Source organism: Pogoniulus pusillus, chromosome 18 (genome assembly GCF_015220805.1).
Source record: "Pogoniulus pusillus isolate bPogPus1 chromosome 18, bPogPus1.pri, whole genome shotgun sequence".
Classification (NCBI taxonomy): Eukaryota; Metazoa; Chordata; class Aves; order Piciformes; family Lybiidae; genus Pogoniulus; species Pogoniulus pusillus.
Window position 1 is genome coordinate 17,800,501 of NC_087281.1, and position 15,998 is coordinate 17,816,498.

Consider the following 15,998-nt stretch of genomic DNA (forward strand, 5'->3'; position numbering starts at 1 on the left):
TCTAGTTGATTGGATAGGGCAGGGTGCTAGGTTGGACTGGATGATCTTGGAGGTCTCTTCCAACCTGGCTGATTCTATGATTCCATGATACTTCTGAAGATACAGCTGCAGGTGTGAAAATCATTAAGAAAAGTCATGTAATGTAACCTGTATATAGAAGTATTGATGAAATAAGAAATTAAGCATGCAAGTCTTCCAGAGTGAGCTTAAACAGTTAATTGCATTTGACATCTGGTGTCACTCAGATTATGGAATTGTAATTCAGCGTGGAAGTAGATTTTGTGAGCAGTCATTTACTGTTCAAGAGCTGTAGCTATGCAGCAGTAAGACTGCATTGATATACCTTATTATTAAAGGGCTGAATTTGCAAGTTGTAGTGAATAATTTTGGTGAATTGAGCTCTTGAATTTGTACTTTCTCAATTCATAATTTATACTTGGTAGTTTGATTGACTAATTTGATTCAGTTTTTATATTGTTTAGCTCTCCAGTAATACATTCTTTCTATATGAGTATGTCATTTAAAAAAAAAGCTTCAAATGGGTGAAGTGCAACAAAAATTAGCTATAAATCAGATAAGAAAGGCCTGGTTTTGCTCACTCCTTTTTAGGAACCTAGAGAAATTAATTAGAGGAGTTCTTAGAAACAGAAGGCTTTCTGAGCCTAATCACATCCTGAATTTATTAGTGTCCTATCACTGAGGCATCCTGGAATCAATATCCGCAGCACTTTCACACACACAATGCAGCAACAGTTCTTGACTCCTGATACAACAATTAATCTTCATAAAATGTATAGGATTGCAGCTAATATTATTAAAGAAATTCAGTTGTACAAACTCCATTTGTAATACATGCTGAACGGTGATCACACCATCAACCTGATATTTATACTAGCTCCTGGAATACTTACAGCCTTAAAACATCTTGAACTTGGGGGTTTGTATTTGCCTATATCCAACCTCTATTGCTTTGAGTTGTGTGAAGAGTTCTTTTAAGAAACAGCTCATGTCAGTTGTTATCCTATTGAATTGTACTTATCACCTACTCTCCTTTCATGGTACAATGGCACTTTGTATACTGCACGTTCATTTCTACGTCAGAGTATTCCATATCTGATTTTCAGCTCTTTGAATATCAGTAATATTTTAATACATATTTTTAAATGTAATGAAGATAAAAATATACACTAAAAAATATTGAATGCAGTAAGAAAGCTAGTTTGATTAGAATGCTCCTCCTTTAAGGTTTCATAACACAGTTTAAAAAAAATTGGCTTCTGATCTCATGTCGAAAGCAAACTGCTTCCTAAACTCTTTAATTCAAAAAGAGAATATTTCTGGAGTATTAACTGTGGTATTTTAAGTAAGGCATTAAAAAATACTTCTTTTTTTTTTTTTTTTTTTTTGGTGTAGGTATTTATGTATTTTTGTTTCACTGTTTTTAAAATGCTTTTCAAAACACAGAGGGGAAAAAAAAAGCAAAGCAGAGAATTTCCACTGAACCTAAACCTATCTTTCATAGCAGACAGCACTTTCTAACAATCTGATATAAATCCTACCCAAAAGAGACATTCCAGAAGAGAAATGTAATGATTGTTTTTAAAGTCCATTTTTAGCATTACTTGGATAAAACTGCTACATTCTAATATGTCAATCTGTAACGGTTTGGGAGTTACCTCCCCACTATGAAATCACCCAGACTAGGCTCAGCTGGCTGGAAGTTAAGGAACAAAGCTATATTTACAGCTTAGCACAATTTACAAGCACATATATACACAATATTTATAGTTGTATATACAAGTTAAAGTTAATACAGAAGTAATACAGAAACACAATACCCCTCCCAGAAACATCAGAGTCTCCAGATGGCTCCCAGCCTAAACCTTCTCCTCCCCTCTCCCCTCTTTCCCTCACTTCAGAAATAACCAGATCAACCCACGTATATCTCACTTGATAAATCTGGAGAGATCTGAGGGGAGATGTCAAAAAGACAACAAGGAGGTTAGAGGAAAAAGGATTAGGTTGGATTAAAGAGTTATAGCAGAGGCAACCATGGAGACCAAACCACCAGAAAGAAGGAACAGAACTGAGAGCTCAGAAGTGTGTGTGAAGTGAGCGTCTTACCTATATTTTGACTAGTTGTGTTTCTCAGCAGAAGAATGAGGGCTATAGGGTACTGTTGGTTTTTTTTCTTCTCACAGCTAAGGATTTAATTTCTCTCAGTAAACTATTCCAATTAGCCTCAAACCAGCACACAATCAGATTAGATTGACGTTGTGTGTGTTTATCATGGTCACTGAATTCTGCTCTGATAGTCTAGTCTGTGGAACCAACCACACTGCAACATCTGCTACAGGCATATGACTAGAGTTTGTCTGATCTTCAGAATAACTGAAATTAAGCTGTTTCTGACCCTTCCATCTGGTTGCAACATTTGAAGTACCAGATCCCTGATAAACACATGCTTGTTGAAATATGTCTATATTGTGAGTGGATTGCCAATGTAAATTTTCAGGACATGCAAATGAGCCTGTCTTTACTGTGCTGTGATGCACAGCATGTACTCACCTGCACAGTGAAGATACTTTTTCGTGACAGTCTGATTCACAGTCTTAAGTCTAGGCTGCTTTGAGTACTGAGCTATCTCCCGGCTGTCTTTAGTACAATTTTGCACTCTTCTCTTCATCAGTGCTGGCATTATTATTGCCACAGCAGTAAAATAATAAGCAAACTGGAGCTGATAAAAGGCATAACCTTTTGAGGTGGGTTTTTTTTTGTTACCCTGTATTTTTGGTTCCTGTATCAGGAACAGTGTGGCCAGTAGGACAAGGGAGGTTATTCTTCCCCTGTACTCAGCACTGGTCAGGCCACACCTTGAGTACTGTGTCCAGTTCTGGGCTCTTCAATTCAAGAGAGATGTTGAGATACTGGAATGTGTCCAGAGAAGGGTAGCAAGGCTGGTGAGAGGCCTGGGACACAGCCCTGTGAGGAGAGGCTGAGGGAGCTGGGGTTGTTTAGCCTGGAGAAGAGGAGGCTCAGGGCTGACCTCATTGCTGTCTACAACTACCTGAAGGGAGGCTGTAGCCAGGTGGCGGTTGGTCTCTTCTCCTAGACAACCAGCAACAGAACAGGAGGACACAATCTCAAGTTGTGCTGGAGGAGGTATAGGCTGGAAGTTCTTGCCAGATTTGCCATTGGAATGGGCTGCCCAGGGAGGGAGGTGGTGGAGTCTCTGTCCCTGGAGGTGTTCAAGCAAAGCCTGGATGAGGCACTTAGTGCCGTGGTCTAGTTGATTGGACAGGGCTGGATGATAGGTTGCATTGGATGATCTTGGAGGTCTCTACCAACCTGATTCTATGATTCTATAATTCTATAATGCACTCTATGAAGACAACAGTCTTTTCAATATTCAGTGTGAGTTGAGTCTTTGTTTGTTTGTTTGTTTTGATTCTTTCATTGAGAAACTTTAAAAACTTGGAGAGGCAAGAAAAAATGTTTTCATTTTTTTTAGAGATTTACATTTTTGTTTAAAAACTTTGAAGGTTTGAATCAAGTTTGTGTAGCCCTAATCTGTCCCAAATTTAGAAAGTGAATTTAGAGGTGGCTTGTATGTGGTGATGTCTTGAAATGTACATATGCACACTGATGTGTTGTGTGTAAGATCTCTTTTTACATATCTACTGTGGGAAAAAGCAAATAATTTTGAGAGATGCCTATTATTGTTACTCATGTGGGCCACACCTGATCCTATAGTTACAGCTTATTGGGAACTAACTTTTTGGAACTAAATTTTTGGATAAAGCTTTATGTAAGTAGTCTCTCCCTGCAATAGCAGCTGGTGAAAATTATCAGCTTTTATATTATGGAGAGAAGGAAAATAAATGTTCAGATAAACTTGAATCAATTAAAGCAAAATGTATGGAACTTAAGTGAAAACCAGACAATACACTGCAGCTCTAATTAACCCCACATTTAGTGCTTCCATCTTGACTGCCTTAGCTATATGATGAGAGATGCTTTACTGTATTTGTGTAAACAAGGCTAAGACAACAAACTGCATGTTTTTTTAACTTGTATGTAAAACTATGCAGAAGTTCAGTTGCTCTTCTGCTATGTCATTTACTCTTTCATTAAAATCAAAGACACAGCTAGCAGAGTGTAAGTATGGTATACAGTATGCTCAGCTTAACGGGTTGATAACTTTCCTCCCTGTTTAGGAAATGATGCGACATCAATAGTCAACTGTCTTCACATACTGGGCCAGACCTTGGATGCGAGGTAATACTGAATATATTTCCTTAAGTACAAAGAAAATCACTTCAGAAAATAATGTGCAGCCAGATTTGGGCTACTTGTGTAAGGCTACAGATTTACAAAACTCTAAGAGTCACAGTACTGAAAAGAGTTCCTGTACCTGTACAGTCAACTAAGTATCTGTGCCAGTAGTTGACATGTAGTTCTTTGCAGCTGGGAAACAAAACAGTTTACCTCCATGGAAATTTAAGGTAATTTTTTTCACTTTACTCTCAAAGAACTGATTGCCTCTTTTCCTCTACAGTGGCTTAAATGAACATCTGCTACAAGGTAGAGTCAATGACATGGTCAGTGATATGGCTCAACTGTTGCTTAGCAGTAATTTAGGTTGTGATATCATGGGGATTTTGTTCATAAATGGTCCATGCTTTATACAGTTGCATAGATGAAATATAGGCACAGGTGGTGGTCACAGCTCTTGGTAAAGGTGTAAAAACAGTTCCAGGTGGACATTAAGAGGTTCATGGGGGTTATGTGACCATAATGCTGTTGAGACTGTGTGCATTCACTGTAAAGCAAGCAAACAAACTGTGCTGTTAGTCAGTTTACAAAAGAATTGCAATTGGATTTATTTCATGTATGACTAAGTGGATACATTCCTTAAAGGTTCTCTGTAATTGAGCTAGGTAAAACAAATGAGGTAATAATTCTCCTGTATGACATAATTATATAACTGCTTATGGTGTTATAGTAAGGTCATCAATGCATTTAATTATTTTTAATCAGATTTGTTGGTTTAACTAGCCCTCTATTCTTGAGGCAGAAATGGAAATGCTACTGTCATATTTCTTGGAAGACTTTCTGCATTCCAGCTGGAGCTTCTCTTCCTAGAGTCATAAATTACAGCCTTACTCATCTTTTTCATGAAGTGTTTTGTTTGGTGTGGGTTTTTTTCCTCTAAAATCACATCAACCCCTTTACAAATTTAAAAGTACCTTATTTTCTTAAAATATCCTTTTGTTCTGCATTATCATTATGAAACATTTATTCTATAGGTTGTTCTGCTGTGAGAAGATTTTACAGTATCAGGAGATGGAACATTTTTCTTCAGGCTTTATCCTGTGCTTATCTAATAGAATATTATTTTTCATTGTTTTTGCATGCCTTATACAGGACTGTTATGAAAACTGGCCTGGAATCTGTGAAGATGGCATTGAGAGCATTTTTGGACAATGCTGCTGAGGATCTGGAGAAAACACTGGAAAATCTTAAGCAAGGCCAGTTTACACACAGCAGAAACCAACCAAAGGGAGTTACACAAATCATTAATTATACTACAGTTGCTCTCCTGCCAGTGCTATCTTCATTATTTGAGCATATTGGACAGCACCAGTTTGGAGAAGATTTGATATGTATGTATTGTTTAAAAGTGCAATGCCACTAAAATATCTTTAATGACATGTAGTAAGCCTTACTAGATTCAGTTCTATTAGAGAGGGACAAATTGCAAGGAATTTTGACAAAATTGTCATAGATTTTATCCAATATTTGCTGTAATTGCCCTAGAACTGTCTACAGGTTTTAGTGGATTTTGCATAGATATTATTGTAGGTGTGGCTGTTATTACACAGTCAGAAGGCTCTTTTCTGTTTATAATTCTACCATACATTTACTGAGACTTTCTTCTGGTGTGAAAATTTGCTTTGTATTAGTTAAATTTTATTTGCTCTGTTATAAATAAGGTTATAGTGCAAGAATTATATTTCACCATACCTGCACCTTGATTTACATAGAATCATAGAATCAACCAGATTGGAAGAGACCTCCAAGGCCATCCAGTCCAACCTGTCACCCATCTCTGTCCAATCAACTATATTCCTCATCTACCTCTCAGGGGTCCAACTTTTTTACCCGCTCAATCCTCTGTTTTGTTGTGGCTTGAGAACATGAACTGTAAGACTTTAATTCTGACTCATTTCTTCCTGATACTTTAATACAGAACACACCAATGAAAACAGACACATACTTGATGAAGGAATACTTGGTATTGCTTAGCAGAGAATTCGGGTGGGTACATCTCACATCCTATGGAAAAGTGGATGGAGCTTCTGAATAATTAAGGCAGTGGAAAAGGGAATGTATGTGAGACTCTGTATATGAGATTTCTGTGAAGATTCTGATGATAGCAGATGTAGTGTCCTTTATTTTTCCAGACCTCCTCTCAGCAAGACAACATTTTGCTGTCTGCAATACAAAACTTTATGTTTATATATTTTATGGATGCCACAGGAATTCTACTGTCCAGACTGCAGTGAATGAGGCAATTCTATTCCATATAGCTAACTCAGGGAAATAATTGAGAGAAGAACTTGTAAGAAAGGAATATCAGATTCTGTTTTTCCCTTTTTATAATCTGGAAAAATATAATTTAAAATAGGGTTAAGAGAAACTTTTTTTACAATTTGGAGTTGTACTCATGGATTTGAGTCTGATGAGATGTAAGTATCCTTTTTTTTTCTTTATTAAATTGTTGCTACAAAATTCAACAGACTGTGACAATGTCCAGAAAAACTCATCTGTGAGGCTCACATACAACACTTGTTCATCATAAACTATTTTTTTCTGAAATCAACATGTTCGTGCCATGTATAATTTTTGACCCCCAATGTTCCATAATTTGGAAGTCAATACTTAGCCTTTGCTATCTTATAATTTAAATTGCTTTTCTTAATCCCCTATTCTCTATATATCACACTGGTGTCAAACAGCTAATTTTATAATTCATAAATGGAGAAAAAAAAATTTGGCCTATGTATTTTGGAAAGGCTAACATTTCTTATGCACAACTTTGCTTGCTTGCCATGATTTCTGTACTACTTTGGTGGCAAGCATCCAGTTCTGGCACTGCATCCAGTTCTGGAGCCCCTATTAGAAGAAAGGATATGGATGTGCTGGAGTGTGTCCAGAGAAGGGCCATGAGAATGATCAGAGGGGTGCACCATCTCTCCTATGAGGACAGATTGAAAGAGTTGGGGCTGTTCAGTCTGGAGAAGAGGAGGCTCCCAGGTGACCTTATTGTGGCCTTCCAGTATCAGAAGGGGGCCTACAAAAAAGCTGGGGAGAGACTTTTCAGGCTATCAGGGAGTGACAGGACTAGGGGGAATGGAGCAAAGCTGGAGGTGGATAGATTCAGACTGGAGGTGAGGAGGAAGTTGTTCAGCATGAGAGTGGTGAGAGCCTGGAATGGGTTGCCCAGGGAGGAGGTTGAGGCCCCATCCCTAGAGGTGTTTAAGGCCAGGCTGAATGAGGCTGTGGCCAGCCTGCTCTGGGGTAGGTGTGCCTGCTGTAGGGTAGGTGTCCCTGCCCATGGCAGGGGGTTGGAACTGGATGATCCTTGTGGTCCCTTCCAACTCTGACTGATTCTATGATCTTAACCTGGTGCCTACATCTAAGAGTGTGTACTTATGTGTACAGGGTACTCCATGGGCAAAGGTGAGTCAGTGTACCTGAGGTTACTCTTACCACAAAAAATGCACAACTCCAAGGTGATCTGAACTAAGATCATTGTATAACTAAGAGTGTAGTCCTTCTCGATACTTACACTGTTCTTACACCATTACTGTGGAATACATTGGAAAAGCATTTTTTTCAAATAGATGTTAAGATTACTCTGTCATTTTTATGACTGAAAGAATTGATAATTAAAACATGCTTTGATGAAGTAATGTTTGTTTCAATTCTTGGTCAGTCTGAAGAGTGAATTAAATACCTGCCATTAACTAGTGTCTGTGCTTAAGTTTTAAAAACTATGAACTGTGATTAAAAGAATTAAATACCTGCTTATCAGGATTACTTTTCTGCTGTATTTTATGTAGCCATATTATATTTGTTCCCTAGTAATATTTTTTTCATTTCACCACTTTATTTGATTTACTATGAAAGTGCTACAAACTATTAAGATTTGTTGACATATATTTGTGTAGCTATTAAATTGATAACTTCTCAGATGACACAATTAGATGTTATCCATAAGGTGAGACCTCATCTTGAATACTGTGTTCAGTTTTAGGCTCCCCAGTTCAAGAGGGACAGGGATCTGCTGGAGAGGGTCCAGCGGAGGGCTACAAGGATGATTAGGGGACTGGAGGCATAGCTTATGAGGAGAGGCTGAGGGACCTGAGACTTTTTAGTCTGGAGAAAAGAAGACTTAGAGGGGATTTGGTAAATGTTTATAAGTATCTGAAGGCTGCCAGGAGAGGGGGACAGGCTCTGCTCACTTGCTCCCTGTGATAGGACAAGGTGCAATGGGTATAAATTGCAGCAAAAGAGGTTCCACCTCAACACAAGGGGAAATTGTTTATACTGTAAGGGTCAGAGAGTACTGGAACAGGCTTCCTAGAGAGGTTTTGGAGTCTCCTTCTCTGGATATTTTCAAGACCTGTCTGGATGTGTTCCTCTGTGATCTGTGTTAGATAGTATTGTCTTGCTCTGGCAGGGGGGTTGGACTTGATGCTCTCCTTGGGTCTCTTCCAACCTCTAATATCCTGTGATACACTATTGATTGCAGAAAGTTAGTGCACTAGCAAAATATGTTTACCATCTTAGCTGGTAATTTAGTGTTGAAGAAGTGGAAGTTTTCAGTAAAACCTGTAGCACTCAGTGGTCAGAATACTTTTTGTATTTAGAGAATAATTTCAGTGGACTGCCTTTGGTAGCTTAATATTGATTCCCTTATTGTCAAAAGAAATACATTTCAATTCTACAGAAGAAATATCTTCATACCTTGCATTTTATTCTTCTCTTTAGTGGAAGATGTTCAGGTCTCCTGTTACAGAATATTGGCCAGTTTGTATGCTCTGGGAACTAGCAAGAGTATCTATGTAGAGCGGTAAGAAAGTGTTGTTCTGTTTTCAATGTTTGTGTTTCCATTTTGTGCTTTTTTTTTGTGCATCTTGTGTATCTGCTAACCTTCCTCTAAGATGTATTTGGTCTATGTAAACCTAAAAGTAGAAGTAGTTAGGTAATTCAGTTAGTAAAATTAGATAGTTGCTGTATAGCAACTACCACTGTTCTGAGGGAAAGGTAAACAGAACTCACACATCTGGAATGTTGACAGCAATAATCTAGAAAGTCCATGTGTCTGTACATGGCCCAGCAAATAAACCTGTGGAAAACTCCAACCACACACATGACATACCCTTCCTTACTTGATGACTGTGTCATAGGACACATTACAAAGAAAAATTGTATGGACGTTTATAAATAGGATGATGCACATCTGTGGCTCATAACCAAAAAACATGTGGAAAACCTGCTCTGATGAATTTCATAAGAGATATAAAATTATTTGGGTTTATATTGGACAAATAAATTATATGGGATCTGTAATTAAGATGAAACATGCCAGTGCAAGTTACAGTATTTTGTATGGTTGTCTGCAACCATTAGCACCAATGAAAAAGCACTTAGCACGTTCTTTGTGGTTATGAAGACCTAATGAAAAGGAAAAAAGAAATAAGGAGCACACAGGATAAATAATAATGGGAAATAGGTTAGATTTAACAAAACTAAGTTTCATGAGTGACAGCTACAAAGAACTTAAGTTTCTAAAATTATAATGAAGGTGAAACTTGTTAAATGACAAGATCAGTTTGGAGGCTTTTTTTTTCACTTGGAAGTTCAAGGAAATCCTGAATTTCTGTCATCTGTGTGACTCAGCTTCAGCAGTTAGTGGTTTCTCATGTATCTACAATCTGCTCTGAACTGAAAATCAGAAAGCAATTGTTTTAAATGAAGTGACAGGCTGTCACTTCTTCCTAAAGATGGACTTTTTACAACTTTGGCACACTTAAGGACTTGTGGTTATCACATAAATGTCATTGTATGTTTGAAGATATTAGAACAAGTTTGCATGTTTTTGCACAGAGCTTTCAGAGTTATTGATCAGTGGAAGCAACTTTCCCCTCTCTGAAGAACTTGACTTTAATGCTAGACTGAGATCTGATTATTACTGTTTCTCTGGAAAAAATGATAGCTGTATTTGGACTCTTGGTCTATTTGGTAGCTTTTCTTTAACAGGAAAGATTACAAATTTACTAAAGCTGGAAGTAATAAGGCAGAAGACACTGTTATGATGACTGTGGGTTCTCCTTGCATGTTCCTCATTTGTGCTCATTGACATTTTATGTCTTAACATTTCATGCATATATTATCAGAGTGTTGCTGGACATCAGTTTCTGTTACCTGTTCTTGTGTTGGTGATCATAATAATGTAGTGGCTTCTTTTTGTATGGGCTCGTGTTAGAAGAAAAATAAGGCTGGTATACAACTCGAGTTGTAGTCAGTCATCAAAGGTGTGTACTTAATATTGTTTCTAAATTCACAGGCAACGATCAGCACTAGGAGAATGCTTGGCTGCTTTCTCAGGTGCTTTTCCAGTGGCTTTTTTGGAAACTCACTTGAACAAACATAATATCTACTCAATTTACAATACCAAGAATGCAAGAGATCGAGCAGGTATTTACAGAAACTCACATGATGGTTATGAAAACACAATTTCACAGTAAATGCTGCTTGTCTGAATACATGTATTTTTGCATACATTTTATTTTGTCAGAATTTCCTGTCTTGGTTTTGTGTTTCTTTTCTACATCAATGGGCTAAATCTGGTAAAACTGAGTATCTTATGTTTTTAAAGATACCAATGTTTTAATTTTGAGATACAATTCTCAAAATACCACTTTGTAATCAAGATTTAGTTGACTGTCTAGGGCTGGGTGCAAGGTTGGACTGGATGATCTTGGAGGTCTCTTCCAACCTGGTTGATTCTATGACTCCTATGATTCCTAAGAGACTTTCCACATTTCTAATATTGCAAATATAAATTTACTTCTAAAATTCCATATTCCAATCAATACCTTTAGTTACTTTTTTATCTGCAGTATTTGGTCCCTTAAAACACACATACTTGCAATTGCCTGTATTAAGTACATAATACATCCTTATAAAGTAAATACAGTGCATGCACATTGATTTTAATTTGTTTGAAATGCAAGGCAGTACACATACTTTCCAGAAACATTATGTATGCTTATTTTGCATATGCCTTTTCATTCCATTCTGACACTCTTGATGTTTCTTATGCTGAAACATAGTTGAATGAGGTTCTGTGCGCTGCTTGTTCCTACTGTAAATAGAAGAAAAGTTACAATAGAACATCACTGCAGTGTTCTGCTGCATGACATTGGCACAATAGTGAACGAATTGCACTTGTGTTCTACTGCACTTCTACATATGTGCTGAGTGTGAATTATCACAGATGTGTGTAGATGACAGTCTCTAAGATGCTAGTTGATAATGGCATCAATTTGATAACTTCAGTTCTGGTTTTGAAAAAAGAAGTGAACCAGTTTTATGCTTCAAAGTATCTACCTTATCCTGAAAATATCAGCAGCTGTGCTTACTTATGATACATATTCTACCTATTTTGATACATCTAGAAAGAGAATAATCTGCTTTTTCATTGACTTTTAACTGACATTTAAATGTATTTTCCAAAATTGCATTAAGCATTAGAGAGACCCTGTGATGGCTGTGTAAAATGGATCACAAATTGGAAGACAGACTGGCTTTGAGAAAAAGACTAGCCTTAGACTGTGTTGGAACAAACATTTGTGTTGCTGCTGTCGTCACTGCTTTGTTCTCTTGCTGCCCACATTCTCCACCACTTGTTGCTGCCTGGAATCTGACAGATGCAATTACACACTTTTGATTGAAGCAGGTGCTCTTTATCCCAGGCCAGTGCAAATGTAAGACCTGTGCAAGACAGAAGACCAAAAGCATAAGACCAAAAAGGCCCTGTCACCCTCGTGGTGACTCCTTTTATCCCACCATACAAATAATGCATTAGCATAATTTAGGCAAGTACAGCCCAGTGTTTAACATATATCATGTCTTGTTTTTCCCCTGGGTCAGATGTCCCACTATTGTTTGCTCCCTCTGGGAGGCATCCAGAAGCTGTGGGAATGAAGAACAAGCGCTCATACGCTGCTTGTTATACTTCTTTCTTGCATCAGATTCCCATACATTGGGTTCACAAATTGCAGGCTAAATAGTCAATACCCTGTATATCTCACCCTACATGTATGTGAGGGTGTTAGGTATTCCAGACCTAGTAGTTCCATTTATGGATGTTTATTTGTAGATGAAAGAAACTGCCTCAAAAAATAAGGTATCTGCCTTTTCAGAGGAAGGAACTTGTCATTCCTATAACTTGCAAAACAAACATCTGCAATTAGAAATTCACCCACAGAAATCAGCTTCTCCGAATCTGCTCTATTCGTTATGGCAGGCAATGAGTTCTTTTTCTTCCGTTAACGTTACAATTTCATCTGCTGTGTTGCGAAGAGATGTTTCAAAGGATCAGTTTTGTCCTTCAACTGCAAAGTTGAATTCTGAAATTTAAGCTTTATTTTTAACGTAGCAAATTGCATTTGATTTCTTGAAATTAGTTCTGTGTTGTTCTGTATTAGTTCTTCAACAAATTGCATTGTTGGAACATTCATTTAGGAGTTATTTTTATGATAGAAAGTTTTGCTTTTGAAGCTTATATATAAACAGTTTATTGCTTAATTATATAAAAGTACCTGGTTTTTATGCTTGTGCTTGTTTTTTTTTCCTTGGATCAGGAAGGCATAAATGTAAATTGAAAAAAAAAATACAGAATAGCAAACAACAACAAAAAAATTACATCTATGATTTATTTTATTATTTTTTTAATTTTTTCCCTTCCCAATAGTTCTCAATTTGCCTGCTAGTGTAGAAGAGGTTTGCCCAAATATCCCCTCTTTGGTGAAGCTAATGGAAGAAATTGTGGAACTGGCAGAGTCTGGTATTCGTTACACACAGATGCCACACATCATGGAAGTAATACTGCCTATGCTATGTAGCTATATGTCACACTGGTGGGAGCATGGGCCCGAGAACAACCCTGACAAAGCTGAAATGTGTTGCACAGCCTTGACATCAGAGCACATGAACACTCTATTGGGTAACATATTGAAAATCATCTATAACAACCTTGGTATTGATGAAGGAGCCTGGATGAAGAGATTAGCAGGTAAGATGTAAAAGCAAATAAATAAACATGCATGCATGTGTATATTCAGAGTGTGTTCATACATACACACACTGACTTACCCTGCTAAAGCTGGAGTAGAAGAATACTCATAATTTTATGTTTTGAAATAATACAGGTCTTGCTGAAATATTTAGTATAAAAGGCAGTATAAGCAGTATGATAAGCAATATAAGCAGTATGGGACTATTTCTTTTTTCCCCAAATATGCAGGTGTGCATTTTGCATTATATGGAGCAAAAGGACGCTAGTTGTTTATTAGATAACAGGACTGTAGTTGCTTAGCCCATATTCATTAGATAGCAAGTATAGTTTTGCTGGCATTACACAGTTCCTTGCTAGTTTGTGTGGGTGCTGTATCCTTAAAATATTGTTTTGAAGCTGTGTGTCTAAAATATCTGTTACAATGGATTGTGAAAACATGTATGTCATTTTAGTAATCTTTACATTATGCTATTTTATAGCAGTTTGTTCTTCAGTATCTGTAAGAGAAAGTCACTTCAGTGTGAATTCAGCTTTTCAGTTAGGCTTTCTTATGACTGTAGTAATTTTATTCATGGTGGTCTGGATTTGTAGCTTTTTGAGTAGTAATATTTACATGTTCTAAGGATAACTAGAATGCATAAAATTCTTTGTAATCTAATGGATATGTTACAAATGGTTTTGCATTAGTGGACCCAGATGAAGTGCTGTTTTGCATACTTATTTGCAAAGAACCTTGTGCTAACAAATCTCAGGTGTCTGGATCAGTCTCGTTTCTGTTTGCACACAAACCGTCCGGTGTCCCAATCCACACAAGAAGCACAGGCTGGCTTTTTCAATGGGTTTGCAAAGAACTAGAGCATGCTTTCCAGTTCTACTTCGCTCAAGCCAGAAAAAAACCCCCAAGTTTCAAAAGAGGAGCTAGTGGCTGAAAGAACATGTGTACTCCACATAAATGTATCTACCCATACATATCAATATGACGACAAAATGCTAGTAAAGAGGCATTTCAAGTTGTATGATCAGGCAAGTTTAGTCTGTGAAGTTGTCATTTCTGTCCTCATAGTGACAAAAGGAATTGATGTGAAATCCTGACCACATTTAATTCTGGGCAAACTTTCTGCTGATTTCAATGGGGGCAGGATTTTACTCTGCAGCCCAGTAATAACATCCAAGAAAGAGGGGAAGGGTAAACAATTTTATTTATATTTTGTGGCCAGGTATGTATTATAATATTCATTGCCTTAAATAGTGTTTTCCCAGCCCATCATAAGCAAAGCGAAGCCACAGCTCTTAAAGACACACTTCCTGCCACTGATGGATAAGCTAAAGAAAAAAGCAGCAGTGGTTGTATCGGATGAAGAACATCTAAGAGCAGAAGGCAGAGGTGACATGTCGGAGGCTGAACTGCTCATCCTAGATGAGTTCACCACTTTGGCACGGGACCTCTATGCCTTCTACCCTTTGTTGATTAGATTTGTGGACTATAACAGGTATGTGGAGAGAAGTAGATCAATAAATCTCATAAAATCTTCCTGTTTATTGAGAACCGGCTGTCCCTTGATATGCTTAACACTGAATTAAAGTAGCTTTTACACAGCCTTCCGTTCTTGAAGTTGCTCAAGCTGATGCTTTATGACTTTTAGGAGGAACTGAGGTCTTTTTCAGATGAAAGCTGAAAAGAGAAAAAAGGTGAAATTCAAATTCTTTGCATTAGACTAGGGTTAATGTCAAAGGATTTAAAGGGCTCTGAAATAAGACATAGAAAGCCACTGCCAGAAAGGACTAAAAGCATGCTTGCTTGGTTTTATTGGCTTGTATCCATGTAAAATGTTGAAAAGTGATTCAAAAGAATAAAACCAGTGAGGATCTTCCTCATTTCCACTCTTTTATCAAATTTTAGGGCAAAGTGGCTGAAAGAGCCCAACCCTGAAGCAGAAGAATTGTTCCGCATGGTGGCTGAGGTCTTCATTTACTGGTCAAAGTCTCATGTAAGTAATTTCTTAGTAAATATTTGTTTTTCATTAGGTTTTACTTGTTTAAATTATTTTTTTAGTAGACAGATCAATTGTTTAGAGGTTGTGTTCAAGAAAACACATGTAATGACAAAAATGAAACCCACAGGTGAGAAGGTATTTATGACTAAGTTTTCTGACACTTCCAAAATGCCTGAGTAGCTAGGGGAGGTGAGGAGTGTTTTGTAGCCCAGTAACATTGATGGTAGACATTTTTCATATGAATTCAGGTTTATTTGTTGAGTTTGGGGTTTTTTATGTATTAAGCTCATTGAAGCCAGTGTCTTTACCTTTTTTACCCGATCAGTTTTCACCCTCAAAACCTTTTTATAACCAGGGTCATTAAAATTAATGTTCCTACTTTGTACAGTCTTTATGATTGTACCTCTTGACAAAGTTATGACAAAAACCATATGGGAATGTTCTGAACATGACTTGTGGAAGAAGGATTTCCTAAAGGACATATGCAGCTCTATTTACAGTCACTTAATCTGTGCTGCAGTCTAGATTTGTATTTCTTTAATAAAAGTTAAAGGTGTATAATTCAATTATTAAGTCTAGGTCTGTAGCTGCATTGAATGAAGGAAATACAGTAAGTGTTCTAAGAGCCA

General features: G+C 37.3%; 1 protein-coding gene across 1 annotated transcript in view; it reads left to right on the plus strand.

Annotated features, from left to right (window-relative positions):
- The window catches only part of RYR2 (ryanodine receptor 2), a 311,345-nt gene that overhangs the window by 233,050 nt on the left and 62,297 nt on the right, over window positions 1-15,998 (plus strand). Inside the window, exons 63-69 of the mRNA XM_064158603.1 lie at window positions 4,218-4,278; window positions 5,428-5,666; window positions 9,061-9,142; window positions 10,640-10,770; window positions 13,052-13,372; window positions 14,625-14,865; window positions 15,276-15,363. Of these exons, the coding sequence (XP_064014673.1) occupies window positions 4,218-4,278; window positions 5,428-5,666; window positions 9,061-9,142; window positions 10,640-10,770; window positions 13,052-13,372; window positions 14,625-14,865; window positions 15,276-15,363 (1,163 nt within the window). The remainder of the gene's footprint in view (window positions 1-4,217; window positions 4,279-5,427; window positions 5,667-9,060; window positions 9,143-10,639; window positions 10,771-13,051; window positions 13,373-14,624; window positions 14,866-15,275; window positions 15,364-15,998) is intronic.